The sequence below is a fragment of the Homarus americanus genome, unplaced genomic scaffold (genome assembly GCF_018991925.1).
Source record: "Homarus americanus isolate GMGI-L3 unplaced genomic scaffold, GMGI_Hamer_2.0 scaffold32871, whole genome shotgun sequence".
Taxonomy (NCBI): domain Eukaryota; kingdom Metazoa; phylum Arthropoda; class Malacostraca; order Decapoda; family Nephropidae; genus Homarus; species Homarus americanus.
Window position 1 is genome coordinate 3,480,315 of NW_024748870.1, and position 23,527 is coordinate 3,503,841.

Below are 23,527 nucleotides of genomic sequence, written 5' to 3' on the forward strand. Positions count from 1 at the left end.
ATTGTAACATGGAAACTATGCAGAATCTGACATTTTACCATAGAGACATTGTGGTCTCCAGTATATCGTGATTGTTGTGTTGAAACTTTTTAAATTTACCCCATTTCCGCAAAGTCAAATTTACGAGACGTATCCCGAATTTAGTGGTCATAATTTACAAATTCGCTGCAACTTAAGTTTCCGTAAAGTGGGGGACACCTGTAGTTTCATAATTTTCTTAAAATATAAAATAAAATTTTATTGTTTTGTAGAAAAATTAAAAGAAATGTCTTTGAGTACAGGATTATTTACCTGACATGATAATCCACTATACTCCTTGGGGCACTGACACTGCTCTACTTCTAATGCCCGAGGCTGTCCAGTCTGGGATGGTACAGCAGTATCCATGATCACATCCCGTAAGAAAGTGGCATGCATTCTGTCACTTATTGAAGCACGAATGAGGATGGCATCCACAGATGATAGAGCATTCAGGAACTGTGACCTAAGTGGATAAATTCAGTTAAAGAGAGAGAAAAAAATATATAAACAGCCCCTGTGTATATATATATATATATATATATATATATATATATATATATATATATATATATATATATATATATATATATATATATATATATATATATATATATATATATATATATATATATATATATGTATATATATATATATATATACAAACAACCCTCGTTAATTCGGACTAATAGGGGGGGAAGGGTGTCCGTTTTAGCCGATTGTCCGAATTAACCGATTTAGGGGTTAATATTGCATTATATTTCAAAGTCATTGTTTTCGTCACGATTTTTTCCCACTTTCCACTGTAATATGTACGTAATTTCAGCAAAATTATTACATTTCCGTGAATGTATTATATCAAGCACAGTATGAATAGAATACCATTGTAATATAACAGTATTTTAACCGAAAACTACTAAAAAAACGAATAACATCTCAAGAACATCGGAAGCTTAGGTAGTCTTTTGTTTTCGTCATGTATTTTATCCTATTTTACATTGAAATACATCACGTTTCAGCAAAACTACTATTTATTTCCAAGAATATATTCATTCAGGCGCAGTTTAGGTAAAATATACGTGTGATGTAACAGTTTTTTAACTGAAAATGATTCTAAAAACACGTACCCTCTAGCCCTGTTCAAGGAGAGGACCGGGAGAAGCTGTTTGGTGCTGCAGACGATGAATTTTAATGAAAATATTCAGAAATATGGTATCGTAGTATTTATTCAAGTCAATTAGGATAGGATATTAATGTAATACAACAGTTTTTTAACTGAAAACCAATCAAAAAGCGATTACGGTAACATCTTTTGAATGAAAGAAAGCGAGTCATTGTTTTCGTCACGATTTTATCCCACTTTCCACTAATACCTACGTCATTTCAGCAAAAATATTACATTTCCGTGAATGCATTATATCAAGCACAGTATGAATAGAATACCATTGTAATATAACAGTATTTTAACCCAAAACTATTAAAAAAACGAGTAACTTCTGTAGAACATCGGAAGGTTAGGTAAAGTCTTTTGTTTTCGTCATGTATTTTATCCTATTTTACATTAAAATACATCACGTTTCAACAAAACTACTATTTATTTCCGAGAATATATTCATTCAGGCACAGTTAAGGTAAAATATACATGTGATGTAACAGTTTTTTAACTGAAAACGATTCGAAAAACAAGTGTACTGTGTAGCTGATACTCAACAGCTGGTGGTGCGTCATGTGTCGTTGTAAACAATAGGAGGTTGAAGTAGATTACCGGGTATTATATTAAGTGTGAAATATCAAAAAGGTTTTTATTACCGGTATTTTTGTAGATCAATGAGAACTGTGATACCATATATGATATGATAAGTTAGCCTGTGCTAAGAACTTCAACATAGACTACTGAAAACACGTTGTAAGGTAATTTAGACTATTGTAAGTTGGTGAGCTTCATTTGCTGAAGGAACTGCATAACTTTTCATTACTAATTGGTACAAATTTTACGTTTCCATTGTTTACTGGCAGTAAATGGTAAATATTTTTCATGTCTGAAGCTAAAAGTTGCATCCCCCCCCACACTAGTGGTGATGTTACATTTGACCAAAAAGACGCTGGTGTTTTATCCCAGCAGTGGGTGGACCAGCATTTTAGCTTAAGGTCCGCATAGGTAATATTCCTACAAATCTTAAAAAAAAAAAAAAAATTTGTTCAGATTTTGTCCGAATTATCCGAAATCCGGATTAAAGGGGTCCGAATTAACGAGGGTCGACTGTATATCACAATTACCAACATAATATCATAACACAAAAATAACAGTTTGAGTGATGCATCTTTCTCATGTCAGTTTTATCCAATATGGAATATGGATGTGATAAACAAAAAAATCTATTTCATTCACGAAAAGTATATTAAATGGTTAATTTCATACCTTGAAGCAGGCCGCTGATTCATGGTAAAGCTGTCTTCAGTGAGATGAACAACATAAGTGTATTCGATGTTCTGTGGAAGAGTTCGTGGACTCATCCAAATAAATTCCCGGTCACCTGAACTTTTGATAATAATATCTGGATAAGAGTATGTATTACCACCTGGATGTTCTTGGTATCGTTGAGTTATGGTTAAATTACCACCATAAGATGGGAGGCGGTTTCCTGTGAACATCTGAGAGAATTTCAATATTTATTATAAAGTTATACTATATATCTTTCACTTATAATCTATGCATAACAGAAGTTTTCACAGAGTATACCAATGTTTAATCAGTTATTATTCAAGACCTCTCTTACCTGTGGCAAGGACCAGTAGTATGATTCTCTTTCATTGAGGTTGGCAAAATCAGCAAAAGATATCTCATTATTAGCTACATTGATGTCAAATCCATCTCTGATCGTGTTTGTCCGCAGTCTGTAAAAGAGGAAAGTAAAGTTACCTGGGGCAGGGTTAGGAATTTTTCAGGGATGGGGTTAAAGAAGCCACAAGTAGAGAAAATTGTCTGAGCTAATATTTTGGAGAAGAGTTGTAATACCCTTCTGGAGAGTTTTATAACAGCACCAAATATGAGCTCATTGTATTATTTCTATTATTGAAGATGTTATGTTATTTATGATGAATCATATACCATGTTAAAAACAGGTCCAAAGCTGGAGGGAGCAGTAATGCACTGATCCCCCTTACTTCCCTCCTGGTTACATATGTAATATATTTTCGAAAACAAATTTTGTGGCTCTTGTTAAGCATACAGGATATATGATTACACCACTGTATTCAATGAGCAAAACATGTCATTTTTATAAGAAATTTTTAACAATTCTACCCCTTTTTTAAACCCAACATCTTTCCTGTTAAAGCAATTAGTCTGTTTAGATAATTCTTCATCATTTAAGTGTTACAGAACTGGATTCCAAATCCAAATACTGTATGCAGCAAAAGGGTTAACATTAATTGTTACTATAACCTATATCCCCAACAATATACAGTGTTAGTTAATGGCAATAACTTACCGATTTGTGAAAGTGAACCCATGGTCAACTAGGAGCTGCATAGGCAACTGGGTGCGATAGAAATTAGATGAAAAACACTGAGCGCTGACACCACTGCACCAACACTGTAGGCATCCCTCTGGGTTTCCACTTGAAAGATGGAAGAATCCAGGTTGACAGGCATCACAGTTACCTCTTTGTACATTAGCCTGTGAAATTAATAACATTCACCTTAAAATCATGAAAAATAGGGATAATTAGCAACAAAACTATGCTATCAAACATTACCATACAGTATTGTAAATTTTTGTGGTGAATGTCAAATGTATTACTCTTAACATGTTACATATACTATAGAGTAGACCCTTGCCACTCGCGAGGGATAGGTTCAAAGAAATGGTGCAAACTGGCAAAACCGCGAATAGCAATTTATACTACCTTAGAGAACAACTGTATACCTATACCAAACTACTAACCAGCCGTGTCAGCACTCAACCCCTCTTTTAACTTATCTAATAATAAAACTTTCTTTGTCAGTGTCATCACTGATCTTCTGCCTTTTACACTCCACAAGCATCACTAGCACTGACACTAGGCAGTCTTTTAAGGGCCATTTCACACAGAAACACTAAAGTTTTGTGAGTACAACACGAGATGCTACGTGGGGTGACTCGTGCTGCGGGAAAAGGCTTGCAAGCTAGCCACCATAGCCACCATCTGCTTACCGCGAATTGTTGAAATCGCGAATCGCAAATGGCAATTGTCAACTGTACAGTAATCTTCAAAATAATTCTCAATACATGAGAGGTAAGAGAATCAGAGTTTATTTGATAAATTGGAAAAAAAAGAGAGAAGAAACAGAAAGAAAGAGATCCATAAGCAGTAACCCACCACTATTATTAAACTATTACCGTATAAAGTATGGAAATGTGCATCAGATTACCATATTGTAATGCAGTGTAAAACTCACCAAAAAAAAGAGCCATCAATATGAAAAAAAATAGTTTCAAACAAAGAAGTATAAAATTTGGTTTCATGGATGTGGAGAGGAGACAAAGCCTGTCCTGTCAAGTTTGGGATGGTGTTGAGTGCTGGCATTAAACAGATGGCAGTGAAGAGATTGAACATCACATGCAGTTTTTAGACAAAACTAATTTCATTCTGCAAAGGTGTTTTAATTTTTTTTTGTTTATAAGATAGCAATAAAAAATCAGATTCAGATCACTTCTAGTCCTAGAGTCAGGTCATTTCTTGTGGTTACAGCTACATCATATGGAGTTCTGGGAGAAGGATTCTTTTAATATACAATGTATTATCATCTTGATACTCTTGATATGAATTCAATAAAAATTTTAATGCCTTTAATGCACACTAAACTAATTCCAATAAAATATTACATAATGTTAAAAAAATACATACAGAAATAGGGTTACCACATACCTTACACCGACAAACGCCTCGATCACAAGAAATAACACCTCGCTGGTCACAATTACAGTCTCCTTCACCGTCTTGGTGGTAACATCGACCACTACTGTCTTCATTAAACCCTGGTGCACACTCATCACAGAAATCTCCAGCAGTGTTATCTCTGCAGTTCTGAAAAAACATTTAACATCAATAGTACAAAAATAATTTATATTTACATCAATTAGTTGGTGGATATAAGATGGAATATGAGGAAGAATGTACAGTATATGTTTTCTAAGATGAGCTGTTCAGTCAGTGTCTGACCATTGATAGAAACAAGCATAACAGCAAATGGAAAGCTGAGGGTACAAGATTCAGATAAGTGAGAAAAAGGTGAAGAATGTTTTTGGATCAAGGAAAGAGAATAAAGCAACGAGATTTGAGTATGCACAATAAAACTAGCCTTCCACTGTTTTAAGAAAGTTGAGAATACTGCATAACTTTTGAACCAACCATGATACCTTGCTTATTTTTTTAATGTAGCAACAAAAACAACAACAACAACAATAATAATAATTATGATGAAGATGATGATGATGATGATGATGATGATGAGGATGATGATGATGATAATAATTATAATAATAATAATAAAAATAATATCAATAATAATACAGTAGCTAGTAAAAAAGAAATGTAAATGAATTTACATGGTGAAATCACACGATATGCAAGATTATTATGTTCATAAATTTTGGAAAACGGACAAAGCCATATTATGAGGTTCAAATGAGATGGATATTTAAAAATTTTACAAACAAAAACTGCAGTTTCTTCATGTCTAATAAATGTAACCATACCCATGTATTTCAATAATAATAAAAAAAAAAGATTAATACAATACATATTAGATAATAATTATCCTCTACTGGTATGTCAGCGATGTTATTGTCTTCATAATAATAATACAGGATGCAGAAGACAAACACGTGGGTGGAGCAGGAAGATGGGGGAAGCAGTATCATGATTAGTTGAAGAAAGACTTGTTATGAGTTCAGATTGGTCAAGAGAACTCACTCATACGATAGCGGTCTCTGATAAGCGCGGTGATTGACTTGTGAGTCTACCTGGGCTAGAGAAGGAGAGAGTGCATTATATTCTGTACCCGTGGACCACCCCATACCTTGACGAAAATTGGTGATGTACATACGTATACATTTTATAAACTCTTAACCTTATTGTCAATGGAAAAATTCACCTTCTCAATTCACCTTCTCCACTCCAAACCAACCAGAAGAACATTTGAGGAATGAAGTTGAATAATAAATAGGAATTGAGCTGCAAGTGAACAAGTTGCATTTTCCTGAGCATGTCCTTATTTAAATAAATTTAGATAAATTGGACTTACACAAAGAGAGAAAAGTGGGAGGAGTTGAAGAGGAAAGTGACAGGTTTGACAGGACAGTACAAGAAAGTGGTACTGTGGTGTGTAGGCACAAAATGACAGATGTGAAAAACAACTAGTGGGAGTGATGGGATGAGAAATTGTGAGTGATGATTAAGAAGAAAAGAAGTCATAGGAGCACCAGCTGCAGATAAGTAGTTAAAAAAAAAAGGAGGAGCAGAGAGATTAGAAGGAAAGTAATGAGAGGAGTAAAAGATAAAAAAAAAAAGAAGAGTACAGTAAAAAAAAAAAAAACCTTGAGTACCGAACCACCAGAGTAACCGCACGAATCTTGGAAAACATTATTTAAAAATTTGAAAAAGAATCTTAAGCATCTTGTGGGTCATTGTTATTATTATCAAGTGACATGGCAAGGACCACATGGTCTCGCCCACATCACAACAACACAGCTGTGCTGCAGCTATTACTCAATAAAGATGTGCCTGTTCTCTCGTGACATACAATAAACTCCCTCTAATCCGGACTTGCTTAATCCATATCCCTTCACAAACTGGAATGGGGTCCAGCACCATACACATGTCTCCCCTACCCAGAAAAACAACCAAAATCCAGTTAGTAAATAATTAATAATAATAATTAATGGTTTACTGAAAGAGCATGGTAGGGAAGTTTGTATAAGCAGGAACTGCCACTGTGGTTGCACAGGAGGGTATCTCAACAGCTGTCTCTCAGGAGACAGTAAGTGTGTGTAAGAATTAGTGGTCTCATATTAGACCTGATGCATTGTCAGGTCACCCATTCTAAGGTAGGGTATCAGTTGGTCTCATGACCTAAAACTTTGATTTAGCTTTTCCTTAATGAGGTAAAAAACATGAAGGGAATACCGAAGCATTTCTTCCTGCACCAATGAGAGTTATTAGGATGAGTTGGGGGGAGTTAAATTAGGATTATAATTTTTAACTCATAGTTTTGGATAGATAAAAATTTACTTTTGTCACTTTTTCTTTTACTCAGTTACTTGCACACACAATCCTACAATTAGGGTTGGATCTATTAAATTAATCAACTACTTAAATTTTCAAAAGATGGATTAACTTAATTGAAATTACCCCAAATAAACTTATTAACGTTAATTAATTTTCAATTAACTTTCCTTAGGATTTTAGCCAAACAGGACAAGCCGGAAAAAAATCCCTCATCAGGAAAAATAGAGGGAGCCTACAGCGGCCACTGGCCTCCTTCCCCCGGCATGGGAAAAAATTGCTGAATCCCTCAGCTGCATCACCTCCCCAGTATCAGTCTACCCATCACCACCATGTTCACTTAAGTTTATTTGTTTGCTAAGTGGTAGGGAAAAAACAAAATATTCTAGAGGTTAAATTAGATGTTTTAAGGTGTTTTAATGTTGATGAATGAACTGCTGACATCACCAGAATGCTACACCTTCCTGCTATGTCGGTAAGAAAAATATTTGAGGAAGGAAACAAAATTAAGGAACATTTCAAAGTGTAACACTTTTAACTGCAACTAAAATAATTGTACAACAGACCTGGATGTATATTTTCTACATCCATTCTTAGATGAAGAAGCAGGTAACCCTGCCACTTCATCTCAATAAGTCGAACACTCCCTACCTCAGTCGGCCTCTATAAACAAACTCCTCAATCATCTCAGGGAAGTGTTATATTATTGACATATACATTGAATTTAAATATAGTGTATTCATATTATCTCACAATAATATAATTTAGGCATTTACGGTATGTAATGCTTTGGTGAAATATTTTGGACCAGAAATGTCCCACAGGAATGTAACACCTATATCAGTCTATGGCAAACTTGTGTCCAATATAATGTATAGCGAGGCATACCTGTACATGATAGTGCATTGACTGATACAGTTATGACAGACCAAAGAAGGGATTCAAGATAAAAGAAACATCAAAAGGAGGAGGAGGTTAGTCACAGTGCAAACAAATTTAAGAATGGTAAAGCACAATGAGCGAATGGATTTGCTGGAGGATTCAAGAACAGGATATGGAAAAGAGAAAAAATCAATGAAAAAGAGGGAAGAGTCCCAAAGAATGGAAGAGAGGACTTTGAAAAAGTCCTTCAAGACAAAATGTCAGGATTAAAATGGTTTCTCTTACCTTGTGTTTCTTTTGCTACCACCTAACCCTATGCATATTTCCCCTACATAAACTACAAGTGGAAAATTAATAAATAAGGACCCACTTTTAGGTACCTTTGTGCTTTGCCTAGAAGTGGGGAGGAAAGCAGAGTCATTCACTTCATCATTAATCATAGTATGAAATTTCAAGATTCAACAACTGTTTAAATACGGTACAGTAAAAGCTTTGTTATCCGGCATGGGTGGGAAGTGGGAGGTGCCGATTAATTAAAGTTATTCTTATGAATGGAATACAATTATAAAGTCACAGTACTCACCAATAAAGATGTGGTGGCAATTCTCATTTCTCGAAGCTTTATGCTCTACAATTGTACAATTATATTTGATTTAATACTGTATGGGGAATCATTTTACTGCATACCATACCTTAAATTTACACTTAACATACAATTAAAACTAATACTGTACAGTACAATCCATTAATAAATAAAATGTCATTGTACTCTAACATCAAAACACTACTGTTTTTAATGTTCTCAAGGTAGATGTACATTTCTATTTCATCTTTAAGAGAAAAAGACACCCTCTTACACTTGTCACACAGGGACTGTTTCTAAACTTTGTTGGATGACATAATGTCAGGATAGGTAAAAAAGCCTTTATTGTACTGTAAATTAAACAGGTAAATTTGTAGATTATTAGGGAACTTACCGAACAAACTCCAGTTTCTGGGTCACATTCTTCTGAATGTCCATTACAGTTGCAACGTTCACATGTACCTAAGTGAAGACCAGATAAACTTCGTGTGTAACCAATGGCACAATCTTCACAGGAAAGACCTTGATAGCCTACGGGACATTCGCACATCTCTACAGCAAAAGCTCGCACCTGGCCAGTGTTTCGAGGCTCCGCATAGTCCAGAATTACTTCCTTTAACCTGAAATGGTAAAATATCAAAGGTGGTCAAACTTCTATCCATAACAATTCTCACTTGGTCTCCTATGCAAGTTTTGTTAAGGCATGGTTTTGTTGAAGAAGAGTAATAAGAAAACATGCGTGTGTGTGTGAGTGTATGCAGGATGGTGTAATGCATCTAGTATGGCAGCATTATGTAGTGTTATGGTGCAAGCACTGCTTGCTTCCTCTCGCTTTCAGCTACCGCTGCTGGCTAGCCTTCGTGGCAAACAAAGAAACAACTTACATAAGTCCTCCCCTGCCAGTACACAGCCTCTTCACTATCAAGACACCTGCTGTGCCTCCTCGTGGCAACACACGGTAATTGGGTGCCTCGTGGGTCAGGCTAGACCAGCAGGGAATCTCGGAGCAACAGTGGGCCCCAGAGGGACAGCGCATAGGTCCACTGGCACTGTGGACACATCCTGGTGCCTACCAACCACTGCCCCGCTACCTTGCGGATTAACCTTAGCAAGTACAACACTACAGGAGTAAACCCCTTACGAAAAATGTGCGGTGGAGCCCCGCAACAGACAGACACGCTTACAGAGCTCCAGTAACACCTCAACGGCAGTATAGGCGGAAGAGGTGACCATCTTGGGAACCCAACGACTACACCGGTGGATGAAGGCAATGCAAGATGGACAGGCTAAGGTGAAACCTAACAAACTGGGCTATCGGTAGGCCATTGCAACTCTCCCTCTCCCCAGTTGTTGCATCACTTGCACTACTATTTCAGGAAAAAGGAGGGTCGAAATGTGTGGTTGCAGCCTGCGCTTCTGCCTCACCACATAAATCAACTCACACGCAGCCATCATCCAGCTCATCGTACTTATCATCAACATCAAAACCCCTATGCCCCCAAAAGTCTTATGGTGACGGAAGAGTGGCTATGGTAACAGGCAGAGATGACTGCTGGGAGTCTCTAGTCACAACTCTACACATGGGCAGCACAGATAAAATGATCGTTTATGCACTGGGATCTAGGCAGCAGTGCAATCCGGTCCTGTCTGTGCGACTGAGCAGCCTTTTCGAGGAGCCATTCTGCTTACCTCACATGGGGAGGGGGCTAGAAAATGTGTCCTAAACATAGCCTGCCTAAAGAACCAATCTGACTGGGCAACCACAGCCAGTAAGGTCATCCTTATGTAGTTGAAAACAATCATAATCACAGATCCAAACAAAACCAAGCTATACCTGTATACAACCTCTTATGGTCGCTGCATGGAATGTCAGGACCCTTCTGGATACTGGCAAAAATGAGTGTCCTGAAAGAAGAACCGCCCTTGTGGAAAAAAGTATTGGCTAGGTATAACGTCAACATAACAGCCATTAGTGACTCCCGGCTCCCAGACGAAGGTCGACCCGCAGAACAGGAGTCTGGCTATACCTTCTTCTGTAAGGGTAAGCCTGCTGCGGAGAGAAACCGCATTTATGGAGTTGGCTTTGCCATCTGTCAATGCATCCTACATAAGCAAACTGAAATGCCTGTTGGGATCAACGCGCGCCTCATGAAGCTCCGAGTCCCACTCTATCACTCACATCATGCCTTCTTCATCAGTGCATACGCCCCAACACTGGAAGGAGAGGATGACATCAAGGAGGCCTTTTATGCCGACCTTGAGAGTGCTAACCTCTATTCCCAGAGAAGATAAGGCTGTGCTCCTTGGTGACTTCAATGCAGAGGTGCTGACATATGGCAGGGAATCATAGGGAGAAATGGACTTGGCAAGTGTAGCCCCAATGGCCTACTCCTCCTCAGCAAGTGTGCTGCACACAACCTCACTCTCACCAATACCCTGCTTAAGCAGGCCGACAAGTTCAATGGTTTGTGGCAACACCCACAATCCAAACACTGGCATCTCATTGACTACATCATTGTCAGAGAAAGAGATCGTCGAGATATCCTCATCTCCCGAGCCATATGTGGCTCAGACCACTGTGACACCAATCATCGGCTCGTCACAGCCAAACTGTCACTTCATGTTGCCCCAAAATGGCGAAGGCAACAAGCCTCCAGAAAAGGTTTTAACACTAAGCGTCTGGAGGATCCAGTGGTAGTACAGTACATGCTTTCAGAGAGCAGCTCGAACATGGACTGATATACAACCCAACAACAAACAACCAAAATCCCAGTACTGAATGGGGTATTCTTAACATTGTCATGACAAAAACCTGCAGAGACCCTCGGCCAGAATAAAAGAATACACCAGGACTGGTTTGATGACAATTACCCGGAAATCAACGTACTCATTGATGATAAAACTGCTGCTTTAACTGACTGGAAGAACAGCCCTCAGTCTCAGATCAGAGCTGATACCTTCTGCAAGAAGAAAGCGGCAGCCCAGCATGAACTTCGCAATCTAAGGAATGTATGGTTGAAAAATAAAGCATGAGACTTGCAAAAACTTGCAAATCAGCATATGAGGCAGGAATTTTTTAATTCCACTAAAACTTTTTATGGGCAAATCACTCGTGGTGCAGCCCCCCTCTGCTCATCCGACAGTAACTTCCTCATTAAAGACAAAGAAGGCATCCATCAGCGCTGGAAAGAGCACTATCATTTGCTGCTCAACCGAAACACCGATGTGGGTGTCCTGACTACCCAACAGGCTCCTCATCATCCAGAGCTGACCCACCTCAGTTGTCCTCCATCCCTGGATGAGGTAGCTACTGCCATCAAACAGATTAAAAATAACAAAGCTTCAGAACCTGATAGAATCCCAGCCGAGGTGTATATAGCAGGAGAACCTCTGCCTACCAGCCGTCTCCACTCTCTCCTGGAGAATATATGGGAAAAGGAGTAAATCCCCCAAGCTCTTAAGATGCCTCCATCTTCAATATTTATATGAACAAGGGAGACCGGTCAGACTGTGGCAACACGCGGGATCTCACTGCTGTCAATAGCTGGCAAGATTATCATCCAAGTCCTCATAAACAGACTTCTTCCTGAGACAGAAAACTTCCTCCCAGAATCTCAATGTGGCTTTAGACCATCACGTGGCATAACTGACATAATCTTTGTTGCCCGCCAGATACAGAAAAATTACAGAGAACAGCGTCGTGACCTGTACATGGCCTTCATCGACCTATCCAAGGCCCTCGACAGGTTTATTATATCAATAGTACTACAGGTTTACAACATCACTAGTACTACACGTTTATGACACCACTAGTACAGGTTGGAACCAGGTAATCCGGGACCTGATAGTCTGGTAGGTTCGATGGTTTGGGAAGGTGTCATAGGTCACTTTTTTTTTTAATGAGGATTAGCCCACCCGGGCACAGGTCACACTGACCCACACCGGGGCCTGGGGGGCAAAAATGTAATAATAACAATAATAATAATAATAATAATAATAATAATAATAATAATAATAATAATAATAATAATAATAATTCAAAGTCAATAAAATTTATAATAAGAAATAAAAAACAATGAAAATAATAATAATAACTCTGTAATAATAATACTAAAAATAATAAAGAACCATAAATATAAAAATGAAAAAAAGATAAAAGTGGGAAACAATAAACAGTATGTATGTTGTGTTGTTAATACTAAGAGAAACAATTGAGACCTGCAATTGTGTGTAAATGAGGCTTTTGCCATTATTTTACCTTTAAGTGCTTATAATTTACTCCTAAATTTGCCTCCTTAGAGACCAGCAAGCAGTGGAAGTGGTTGCAATACAGTGAAACATAAGCAAGTGACATTAACTGTTTCAGAAAAGATGTCTATACAGGCATCCCCGACGTTACGGAAGGGTTGTGTCCCTGGAAAATTGACCGTATCGCGAAATTCCGAAACGCGAAACCTATTTTCCCATTGACTTCCATTATAAAACTGGAGATGCATTCCTAAGGAATTTTTTTCGGCTCAAAAAAGGTAATTTAAGCACTTTTATGAATGAAAATAAACATTTATAAACACATACAATACAGTACATTGAATAATTTATGATATACCTTCTTAAAACATCAAGTTTAATATCCAATGTAATGCCTTTGCGGCTTCTGTTTGCACAACTGCGGTCATTTCCACTTGATGGCCTCATTCCAGTCATCTTGAATAAGGGTAATGCACTTTACTGTACTTACTGTATGTTTGTAAAATTTAAATCCAACTGCTGGGGCGAGAAACATGCGCGCACACCGGATGTAAACAATGGACTGACTACGTGTGGCGACGCCACACTTGGCGGTAGCAAACACCAAGAAATCCACACCAAACAAATTATAATTTTTAACAAAAGAGTTTAATTTTATAAAGTGATTTTTTTTTAATTGTTAAAATTTATCCCAATTTCCGTAAGGGCGGATTTACAGAATGTATCCTCAAATTATTGGTCATATTTAAAAAATCCGTAGGAGCAAAATTCCGCATCCCGGGGTTCCACAACGCGGGGATGCCTGTACTGAAGAAATTAGACAGTAATACAGGTTGTACCTCTCTAGTCCGGCAACCTCGGGACCTGACAGGTGCCGGACCATGGAAATTCACCCTTTTCCTGGATAGATAGTGACTTGTGCTTATGCTTGGAAGCACTAGCACCACTTTCTCTGCATCATGGTCTCTTTGAAGACATATTGAAGGGTTAAAAGTCGTATAGTAGCTTCTCAAATTTCGCGAGTTTTTAATTCAACATATTTTATTGGAACACACAAAAAAAAATAAATAAAAATTTTGATGGTGGAAACTTGAATTTCGACGGGTTTGAACAGCCCGCCAACGTGCAGACGACGTGCATAATCGTGTAAACAGCATCATTTCTCTTATGTACAAAAGATTCATTATTGTTTATTACTGAATGTCTTTTTTATTGAATTAATGTTTATGTGTGCAAAATGAGCAATACAATTCATTAATAATACGTAGAATATTAAAACACACGAGGAAATGACACAGCATTGTTTTCGTTGATTACAAAACCAGTGACTGACTGGTTCTACATATAAAACTGAAGAAAATAAGACCTTGGTTGTAGCTGTAGTAAAATTAATATGGTTGTTTTAAGTAATGTTATTTAATGTTAATAAATGGAACAATAGAAGTAGCTAACGATAATGGTAAAGAAAAAAGAGAGATTGCGTATGTAAGTGCGCACACGTGAAAACATATTGTCATTACTTTACATAAGAATATGAAAGCAACACTTAATTACTGTTCATATATATTTTAATTAATGTTTCTGAATTTGTTTTTATTGAATTAATGTTTGTGTATGCAAAATTAACAATACAATTTATTAATAATACGTGGAATATTAAAACACACGATGAGACGAGACGGCTGCCAGCATTGTTTATGTTAAAGCTTATAAAACCAGTGACTGATTGGTTCTACATATAAAACTGAAGAAAATAAGACCCTGATTGTAGCTGTAGTAAAATTAATTTAAAAAAATTAATATGGTTGTTTGAAGTACCTGTAATATTATTTAATGTTAATAAATGGAACAATATAAGTAGCTAACCATTAATGGTAAAAAAATATACAGTCAACCCTCGCTTTACGCGGTCCCACTTTACGCGTTTCAACGTTTACGCGGTACTCTGCCGAAACCGGAATGCTCACTTTCCGCGGTGTGTGTACTGTACCCTTTTTCGCGGAGAACGGCGCGAGCAGGGTGCGCACAAGGTGGCCCAGTCATCAAAACATTACCGAGTTCTTCACCCGCCACCCACCACAGCCGGCCCAAGTCAGTGATAGTGATAATGATAGTGAGGATATGGAGTTACATGGACTTTGAGGGGTTTGACAAAGAGGCCCTGCAAGCATCTGTGGTGGATAGTGATACAAGTGATATAGGTGAGTGCCAATAATCTGCCCTCTGCCTCGGAACCAACCGCCCATCCTCGTGTGCCCAGCCATCTTTTCTACTAATGTAAGTGATAAAAAACCTAATATTATTGATATTTCTCTTAATTATTAATTGTGTGTGCATACCATCATAAAATTAAGAAGTTATTTTTACTACAACGTAGGTATTGTGTCTGAAAAAGTGGAGTTTGGGGGTCGGCCCGGTCTCTATTTCAATTAATCCCATATGTTATGTTGCTCACTTTACGCGGGCCGCCGTGGGTTGAATTAACCGCGTAAAGTGAGGGTTCACTGTAGTGAAACTGCACGTATGTAAGTGCGCACATGTGAAAAGATATTGTCATTACTCTACATAAGAATATGAAAGCAACACTTATTTACTGCTCATATATATTGAAGGGTTAAATGTTGTACTCTGTATAGACAAGCAGAGAGAGAGAGAGAGAGAGAGAGCAAAATTTAATACTCCTGTAATAATAATAATAATTCAGATAAGTAAAAAAAAAAAAAAAAGCTGCCTATCTACCTATCTGACAAACTAAAATCGTTCCGGACCATGGGAGTTTCCGGATCACAGAATGCCGGAATAGAGAGGTACAACCTGTAGTACATTTTATGCATTATTTTGCCTTTTTTAGCCTCGGCTCGGATGGTTCGGGATTTTCGCTAATCCGGAACCGGTCAGGTCCCAAGCTTCCTGGATTAGTGAGGTCCAACCTGTACAACTTGTTTACTACATCACTAGTACAACACTTTCACTCAACACTAATACTACATGTTAGAATTGGGTTGCTGAAAACTTGTGTTGTCCCATACACTTTAAAAAACTGAGCTTGAATTTACTCACTAAGATGAGAGCAGTACTGAAAGGATATTCGAATTACATAAATCAGCACCCTGTGATGCTTCTGTGGGAATAATATCCCTCTAAGAGAATTCAACATAAAAATTACTTCAAACACAGTGTCATTGTGTAAGGATGAATCCTTGTTTAATTTCCACAATTAAGGTGAAAGTAAATTTCCTACAAAACATATTTAGGCGGGTTTGATTTAAAAAAAAAAAAAATTTAACCCCAGAAGCACTCGGTTTTTTTTTTGTGGAGGATGGTCGAATGACTAATTCTGAAAGAATTATGGATTATGCAATTATTGTTTAAACAGATTATCATTGGTTATTGGACCAACTTACCCTACTTCTTCAGAGTTTGTGGTGTATGTAGCCTTGATGAGAATATATTCAAGGTCTGCTAATACCATTAAGAAATGCTCACGATTAGCTTTCTGACCATCTTGTCGTTCCCACTCCAGCTCATTCAGTGGAACGCTCACAGTCTCTTGTCTAGCAGCACTCAACTCTCTCTTGCTGTAGTGCTTCAGAGTTATATCATTACCCTAGAAAATAAAAACCTTATTGCTTATACAGTACTGTACTAGCTAACAAAATCATGGGTGACTTATATGCTTCATAATTCTACAAATTTATTCACTATGTATTTGAATTGTCACATGTGCATGGTTAAATCTTTTTGTTTAATATTTCAAGTTTCACTCCTCAGAGTACCAGCACTAACTGTTAATTAATAAATAGTAAATATATTTTCAATGTTCAATATTCAATACTAGAATTAGTTTTCACAAAACAGAGGACCCTTCATTAATGAGCGGTTCAATCTACGAGATTTCAGTTAACGAGTTACCTAACGAGTACAACTTCTATTAACGACAGTCTTACGAGAAACACATTTTGGTGTGTGCATCAGCTGATCGACTCGTCTGCCAATAATCGGTTCTCTGTTTACATTTGTTTCCAGTGGAGTAAACATCAAGAAAGTGTTGCTCTTGAATATTTTTACGTTTTTTCATTAAAATTATTAGTCATTCAGAAATTTAGTTAACATATTGATAATATACAGTGCAGTGTTAGCTTAAATAAAAACAATTGGAATTAGTTAAATAATTTGCTGTGAATTTAAAATTTTATTGGTGAAATTATCAAGCATGGGTCTGAAGAAGCATTAAAATATACTTCTCCCTTCTCCTCCACCTCCAACCCCACTTCCAATTCCCTTCATCTTCCTCCTCCTCCTCCACCTTTCAACTCAACCAGCAACATTCTACAAACACTCCTCAAAGTAATTTTTTAAATATTTTATTGTTTTTTATTTATTATTGTACAGTATACTGTATGGGACTGTATTTTGCTCATATTTAACGTTTTGTTAATTCTATTACCGGTATACAGTACTGTACTTTGTATGTACTTTTTCTGTGAGTTGGAACCAATTACCCAATATCCCACTGAAATAATAGATTCATTTAACGAGTGACTGTGTGGAACCAATTGTGCTCGTTAATGGAGGGACCACTGTACTTATTATAATGGCACTATACACTGAAGTCTGTCAATATCTGGTATATTCTATCAAGAATTTTCATACAAGTAGCCACTCTTCTGTCATCTATATCTCATTTGTATTGGCTGTGCCAGGTTTTATTCTAACCCTCATCACAGATGTTCAATAAACTTTCTCAATTTTCATTTGTTCGAATCCACTTCAGAGAAAGGCTTTCATTCGAACACACTAAACCTCTACCTAAATCCTTAGCAGAAAAAATAATAAAAATACAAGAGCCTAAAATACACAACCATTATAAAAGAATACATCACACGAATAGCAAACTTATGTTTCATCCTGAGACATGGTATGTCATTTCAATTGGTCCTATATAAATTTTATGAAGAAAATATTTTTCATATCAATTTACTGATTAATGAGTACCTCATTCTATCACACTTGATTAAGGTAATCAATAGCATTACCCTTTTCCTGTGTCAGGTAAAAGTTGCATATAAAACCTGTTCTCTCCCTTATTTGCTTTCATGAATTTTTTTTACTTACTGGAGCATATGTGTTTTGCTATGCAGTTACAACCCAGCATATTAGAAGTGTGCCTCGCCTTCAACCATAATCTTATTATCTTTTGCACTACAGAATCCCCCCCCCCCCCAAAAAAAAGACATTACAACTAATTTTTCTTAAAATGTGTTCTCTAAATTTACAGTATCATGTAATATCTGAAAATAAGACTTACAAATATTTCAACAGCACAGGCACTATTTGCTGAACTTTGACCTCCTGGAGCTGGTACGTAACGTAAGCTGTATGTTAGGTTGCCTCCATAGGATGATATCTTATTGCCAAGGAATCGGCGAGGTAACTTCCAATAGTAAACCTTTAAAAGAAAAAATCTGCATTATTCAATGGGCTATGTTAGGCCTATGATTCTGAGATAAAATCAATGTATCATAAGTAAATTAACAAAAACTCGATATCCAGTAATCAATATAAATTATATTCTAAAAAATGAGCATACACAATGATCAGTAAATAGCCTGATTAATTTTATACAACAGCATTTTAAACCTTTTCCAGCATGGCCTAGAATGGCTAAACACAAGAGTACAGTAAATACATGGCCACCATTTTCCTTTATTGGTTGAAATTTTTTTTAATTCTTACAGCTGTAAAAGATGGATACTGCCCTGATACTTGCCTTACACAACAAGGCCCCAAAACCTGAATTATATAAGCTGCTTCATTAGTATTATAGAAACAAAACACGGATATCCCTACGGTACATACCTCCTGACCAAGTCTAGAGAACTCGCTGAACACCAATTCTTGTCGATCTGAGTCAACAAATATATCATTGCTGATGGTATTGTGCTGAAACTTGTCTACAAGTTCAAACCCTTGACGATCATTGGTGAAGGAAACAGATTCCTATGAAAAAGACATAATTATAAATAATAACTGAAAATTATCGGTGTAACTGTTGGGAAGATCATATCAACATCACATTCACTGGAAATTGTTTACCTTAACTTTCCAGGAGGATGAAATGTTGGTATGTTTTAAAACATAATATTGTATGTACAGTATGTACAGTATATGAAAATATTTTAAGCAGATAAATATTAAAGTATCTGATTTATCATTAGTATATAAATTTTATTAGTATTTGACACATAACTAAGTGCATTTACTTTAAAGAATCTAACACAATTATGTTTAATACTGTACTGTACATGTACTTGAAGGTTTTTGACAAATTTAAGCATATAAATGAAGCTACTGGCCAATCCCTTACCTGCTGTCGGTACCAGTTGGATGAAGTACACTCTCGTGTTATGCCCATGCAGAAGCACTCAATACAGCCATCTCGATTATTCTCATTGAGGTAGAAGGAATTTGGCTGGCATTGATCACATTTAGGTCCCGTAACAAATTTCTGTAAAAGAATACAATAATATCAGGCTTTATCATTCACGATGATATAGATCTTATTTCTTATTGTTTTGTCTCCTTTTCCCCTAAAAAAATAATACTAATAATAAAATATTGAATGATTTAACAAAAAAAAAATAGAAGTTATCTACAAAAAATATAGTACAGTATTGTACAGTAATTAAATACTTAAGCAAACTTAAGGATGTTTATATTCAACATTAAGAAATTAATAAAATTATGCAATTGACATACATAATAAAGATGCTCTCTCTATATAAGGCACAAGATCACATACACAGTATGGCACTCTGGATTGTGAATCATGAAAAATTTTTTCATAATGATATTTCAAACTTAATATAGATAAGCGATGATAATAAAAATCAGTTACATAGTTAACAATGTGTGGCTTTGACTGTGCACCTAACTATGTGACTGTTAGTTGTCTATCTTTTACTCACCAGTATGAATGTTCCATGTTGGATTTGGTGAAAATAAAAAGAAGTTTTAAGGTAAGTTAAGTGAGATGTAATGATATGATACAAAAGATTTTACATTGAGTAAAGATATGAGTGTAGAAAGTAGTAAATAAAAGCAATAGTACATAGTTTTACCATAAAATTAATGAATGTCATAAAGCTAATTCGAGATGTGAAAACCTCTCCTTATGTGTTAAACAATAAGAATAAATTGTATAAAATGTAACATTGTCATCTCTCCAGCAAAAACAGATAGAAACCTTGTTTTATGTTCTGTCATCTCAAGTCGCACTAGATTATTTCTTGTTATTGAGGCGGATGTCCAATCAATGAAGTGTAAGGAGGTTTAGAAATTAGTATTTAGAGCCCCAGTACTAGAGTTAGATATTTTTTTAAGGTAATGGTTTTGAGTCTTAATTACTTCTCACCTACCAGGTACAAGGATAAAGAGTTTTTGTCTCTTTCATGATCAAAAGAATACACACAGGTGGCATAAGAACAAAAGGCAAACTTCACAATAAGTTTTTCAAATATGGTTTTGCGAAGGTTTCATATTAATGTGAAGATAATCTTGGTCTCTGTTCTATAGACTTTGGTGTTGAGCTGCGGGGAGGGAAAATCATGTTCTATAAAGATTATGTGACAGAGGTGCCCTGTACTGAAAAACATGGATCTTCAAGTTCACTTTCGATATAGAAAGTCGTTTTAACTGGCAACCGAGTTTTTTTGGCTCCATTCTTAGTTCACATATTGTGAGGACACCGAGTCTAAAGGGAGAGACAGTAGATGGTGCATGACCATACCCTAGGACAGCCACAACTCCCAACCAATTTTCAGCTCTATCTTCAAAACTTTGGAATTCCATAAGGAATATACAAACACATAGGCAGACAAAAAGTATCTTTTATATAAAGATATCCAGCACAATAGTATGGAGTTGTGTGAATCATGGCAGGGGTGTTAATGATGGTTTGTCTTCTTTTAACCCAATAAAACAAAATACATACAGGCTAATTTCCCTAATGGAGTGCCTGCCATGTTATCGCTTGGCGTATTTGTAACCACCACTTCTCATTTCATAGCTATTTTTGGATTTCACGTGTTACCTAGTAAAGTGCATTGACCATACAAAGGACTGATCCTGAAATCCCATTTATAGCCGAGCCAAAGCTAGATGATTCAGATTCCCTTTCTCTTCCCACTGGAAAGCATGGAAGTCAATTATCGGTTAGAAATAAAAATATTTATGCCTAATAATTCCACTGTAGCTTAGCTGAACAGAGATCAAATTGTGTGCTAGTTGATGTGGTGTTTAGGATTTCTTGCTTCCTACTTTAAATGGTGAAGTGTTTCTTCTGAAGATCCCAGTTTGGCACTTGTTTGTGAAGGGGGAAGCATAAATAACTCGTGTATTAGTCCTAGTCCATGTCTAAGGGTTAAGGGGAGAGTCCGGCTGAAGCATAAAGTTCGTTAATTATTGATCAATCAATATCAATTTCATGTCAACAATTAAGAAAACCAGATACATTGTTGCCATACCCGTGAATCGGTTATACCTAACCCCTAATACCTGATTTTTCCATTATATTCCTATCAATTTTCAAAATCCTACTTCTACATAACTTCTCTTGAACATGACATACAGTATAGATATTTCTGATTATCACTTTCGTTTTGGGTGCATGATTTTTTTTTCCTAACTTACCATTTTTTCATCAAAATATTTATAAAGATAAATCAGCAAATAAAAAACCAAATCACATATAAAGAAAATCTATATGTTCAGCCATGTACAATATGTTATTCTACTAGAGTAAAAGTCCAAAAATCCGGATGCCAGAAATCCGGACCACCCGAGAATCCGGACTTTTCGAAAACTCAAACTCTATTTTTTTTTTTACCTGGCTTTTGTGTGTATGTGTGCATGCGTGAGCGCCACAGCTGCACAACGACAACAAGCGACCACGAGGTCACCACTTTAAAACGAGCAATCAAACTGTGATAACGTATGTAATTTTGAGTCCTACTCTTTCCATTTACAGAGTACTGTACAAGCCCATAATAATGGCTCCTAAAGAAGATAAACTTCGTTGTGTAAAGAGAAAAATGAAGACGTTGAAATTGAGTGACAAACTTGAAATAATTAAGAAACTAGAACGTGGTGTGAGCAATACTGTTCTAATGGAAACAAACGACATTGGAAAGTCTACAATTTATGATATAAAAAAGGCAAAGAATAAAATTTTAGAATTCACAGCTTTATCTTTAAAACTGCTTGTTTTGATAAATGAAGCAAGCTATATTTGCTAATGAATAAACTATCAAAATGTACCTGTTCATCTCTTCTTTATTTCTCCTGAAATTTGAATTTTAAAAGTACTGCCTGAGAATCCGGAAAATCCGAAAATCCAGACCGACCCAATCCCCAAGCAGTCCGGATTTTTGGACTTCTACTGTACTTAGTAGAGATACGGGCCGATAATGGTGGTGTGAGAGCAACACACGTCTAACCTCACTATTGCTTCTTTCATGGGTAACTGAGGTTCAAGACTCTCGCCCTGCTGCTAGCTAATTGAGAAAGGTGCCAGCTACTGATTAATACCAAGTGATTGGTATTACTTTACACCAAAATATTATTATAAATACCTTTGTACAGCTTTTGCTACATAAACAGGAGGGCCCTCTAAATGAAGGACGGGGGGGTAGAACAATCATGCATAGCTACATAAAATTTCCTTTATCCTTATAATTTCATATAACGGACCTGTAATCTACACAGGGAAATCAATGTAAAATATTAATAAAAAAAAAATGTTCACTACGAGTCTCCTTCTTCAGCGCAACGAGTCACCCCACGCACTCGCAGCGTCTCATCTTGGTCTGTTTGTCCTCACCCAGTACCCATGACCAAGCATCTTTGTGTCATACTCTCAAAACTTTTGTGTTTCTTTGAGAAAATGGCCCCTAAAAGACTGCCAAGTGTCAGTGTCAGTGCTAGTGATGCTAGTGGAGCGAAACATAAAAGAAAAAAGACAGTGATGACTCTGGCAAAGAAAGTTGAATTATTAGAGAAGTTAAAGAAGGGGATGGGTGCTACCACAGTTGGTCGGTTGTTTGATGTGAACGAATCCACAGTGCAGCACATAAGAAAGAATGAACAAGCAATACATGATTCTGTTCAAGCAAGTGCTCCTGCAAGTGCTAAAGTGGTGCAGGTTGTTTGTGACAAGAACATAGTGAAAACTGAGAAAGCTCCAGACTTCCACATACGAATGTAAGTACAGTACAGTATTGTGATTTAAGTTTCTTATACACAGTATACCGTAGGTATACCTGTATATTAGTGCACTAAGGTATTATATAACTGGCTATTTGCAGTTTTGACAATTTGCGCCATTTCTTGGAACCTATCACTCACGAATGGCAAGGGTTTACTGTACTGATTTGCCACCTGACAAAAGATTGAACTGGCTCCCCACACTGTGTGGATTCTCCAGAGAGTATGGATGCAACTACATTTAAAAAGTTTTATCTCTTATTAT

General features: G+C 36.6%; 1 protein-coding gene across 1 annotated transcript in view; it reads right to left on the reverse strand.

Moving 5' to 3' along the window:
• Positions 1-23,527, reverse strand: part of LOC121853164 (basement membrane-specific heparan sulfate proteoglycan core protein-like) — a 476,204-nt gene that overhangs the window by 117,150 nt on the left and 335,527 nt on the right. The window contains exons 61-70 of the mRNA XM_042347127.1: positions 19,367-19,507; positions 18,859-18,999; positions 18,308-18,448; positions 16,404-16,606; positions 9,146-9,371; positions 4,929-5,087; positions 3,510-3,697; positions 2,796-2,913; positions 2,438-2,670; positions 292-484 (exon numbers count right to left, since the gene is read on the reverse strand). Of these exons, the coding sequence (XP_042203061.1) occupies positions 292-484; positions 2,438-2,670; positions 2,796-2,913; positions 3,510-3,697; positions 4,929-5,087; positions 9,146-9,371; positions 16,404-16,606; positions 18,308-18,448; positions 18,859-18,999; positions 19,367-19,507 (1,743 nt within the window). The remainder of the gene's footprint in view (positions 1-291; positions 485-2,437; positions 2,671-2,795; positions 2,914-3,509; positions 3,698-4,928; positions 5,088-9,145; positions 9,372-16,403; positions 16,607-18,307; positions 18,449-18,858; positions 19,000-19,366; positions 19,508-23,527) is intronic.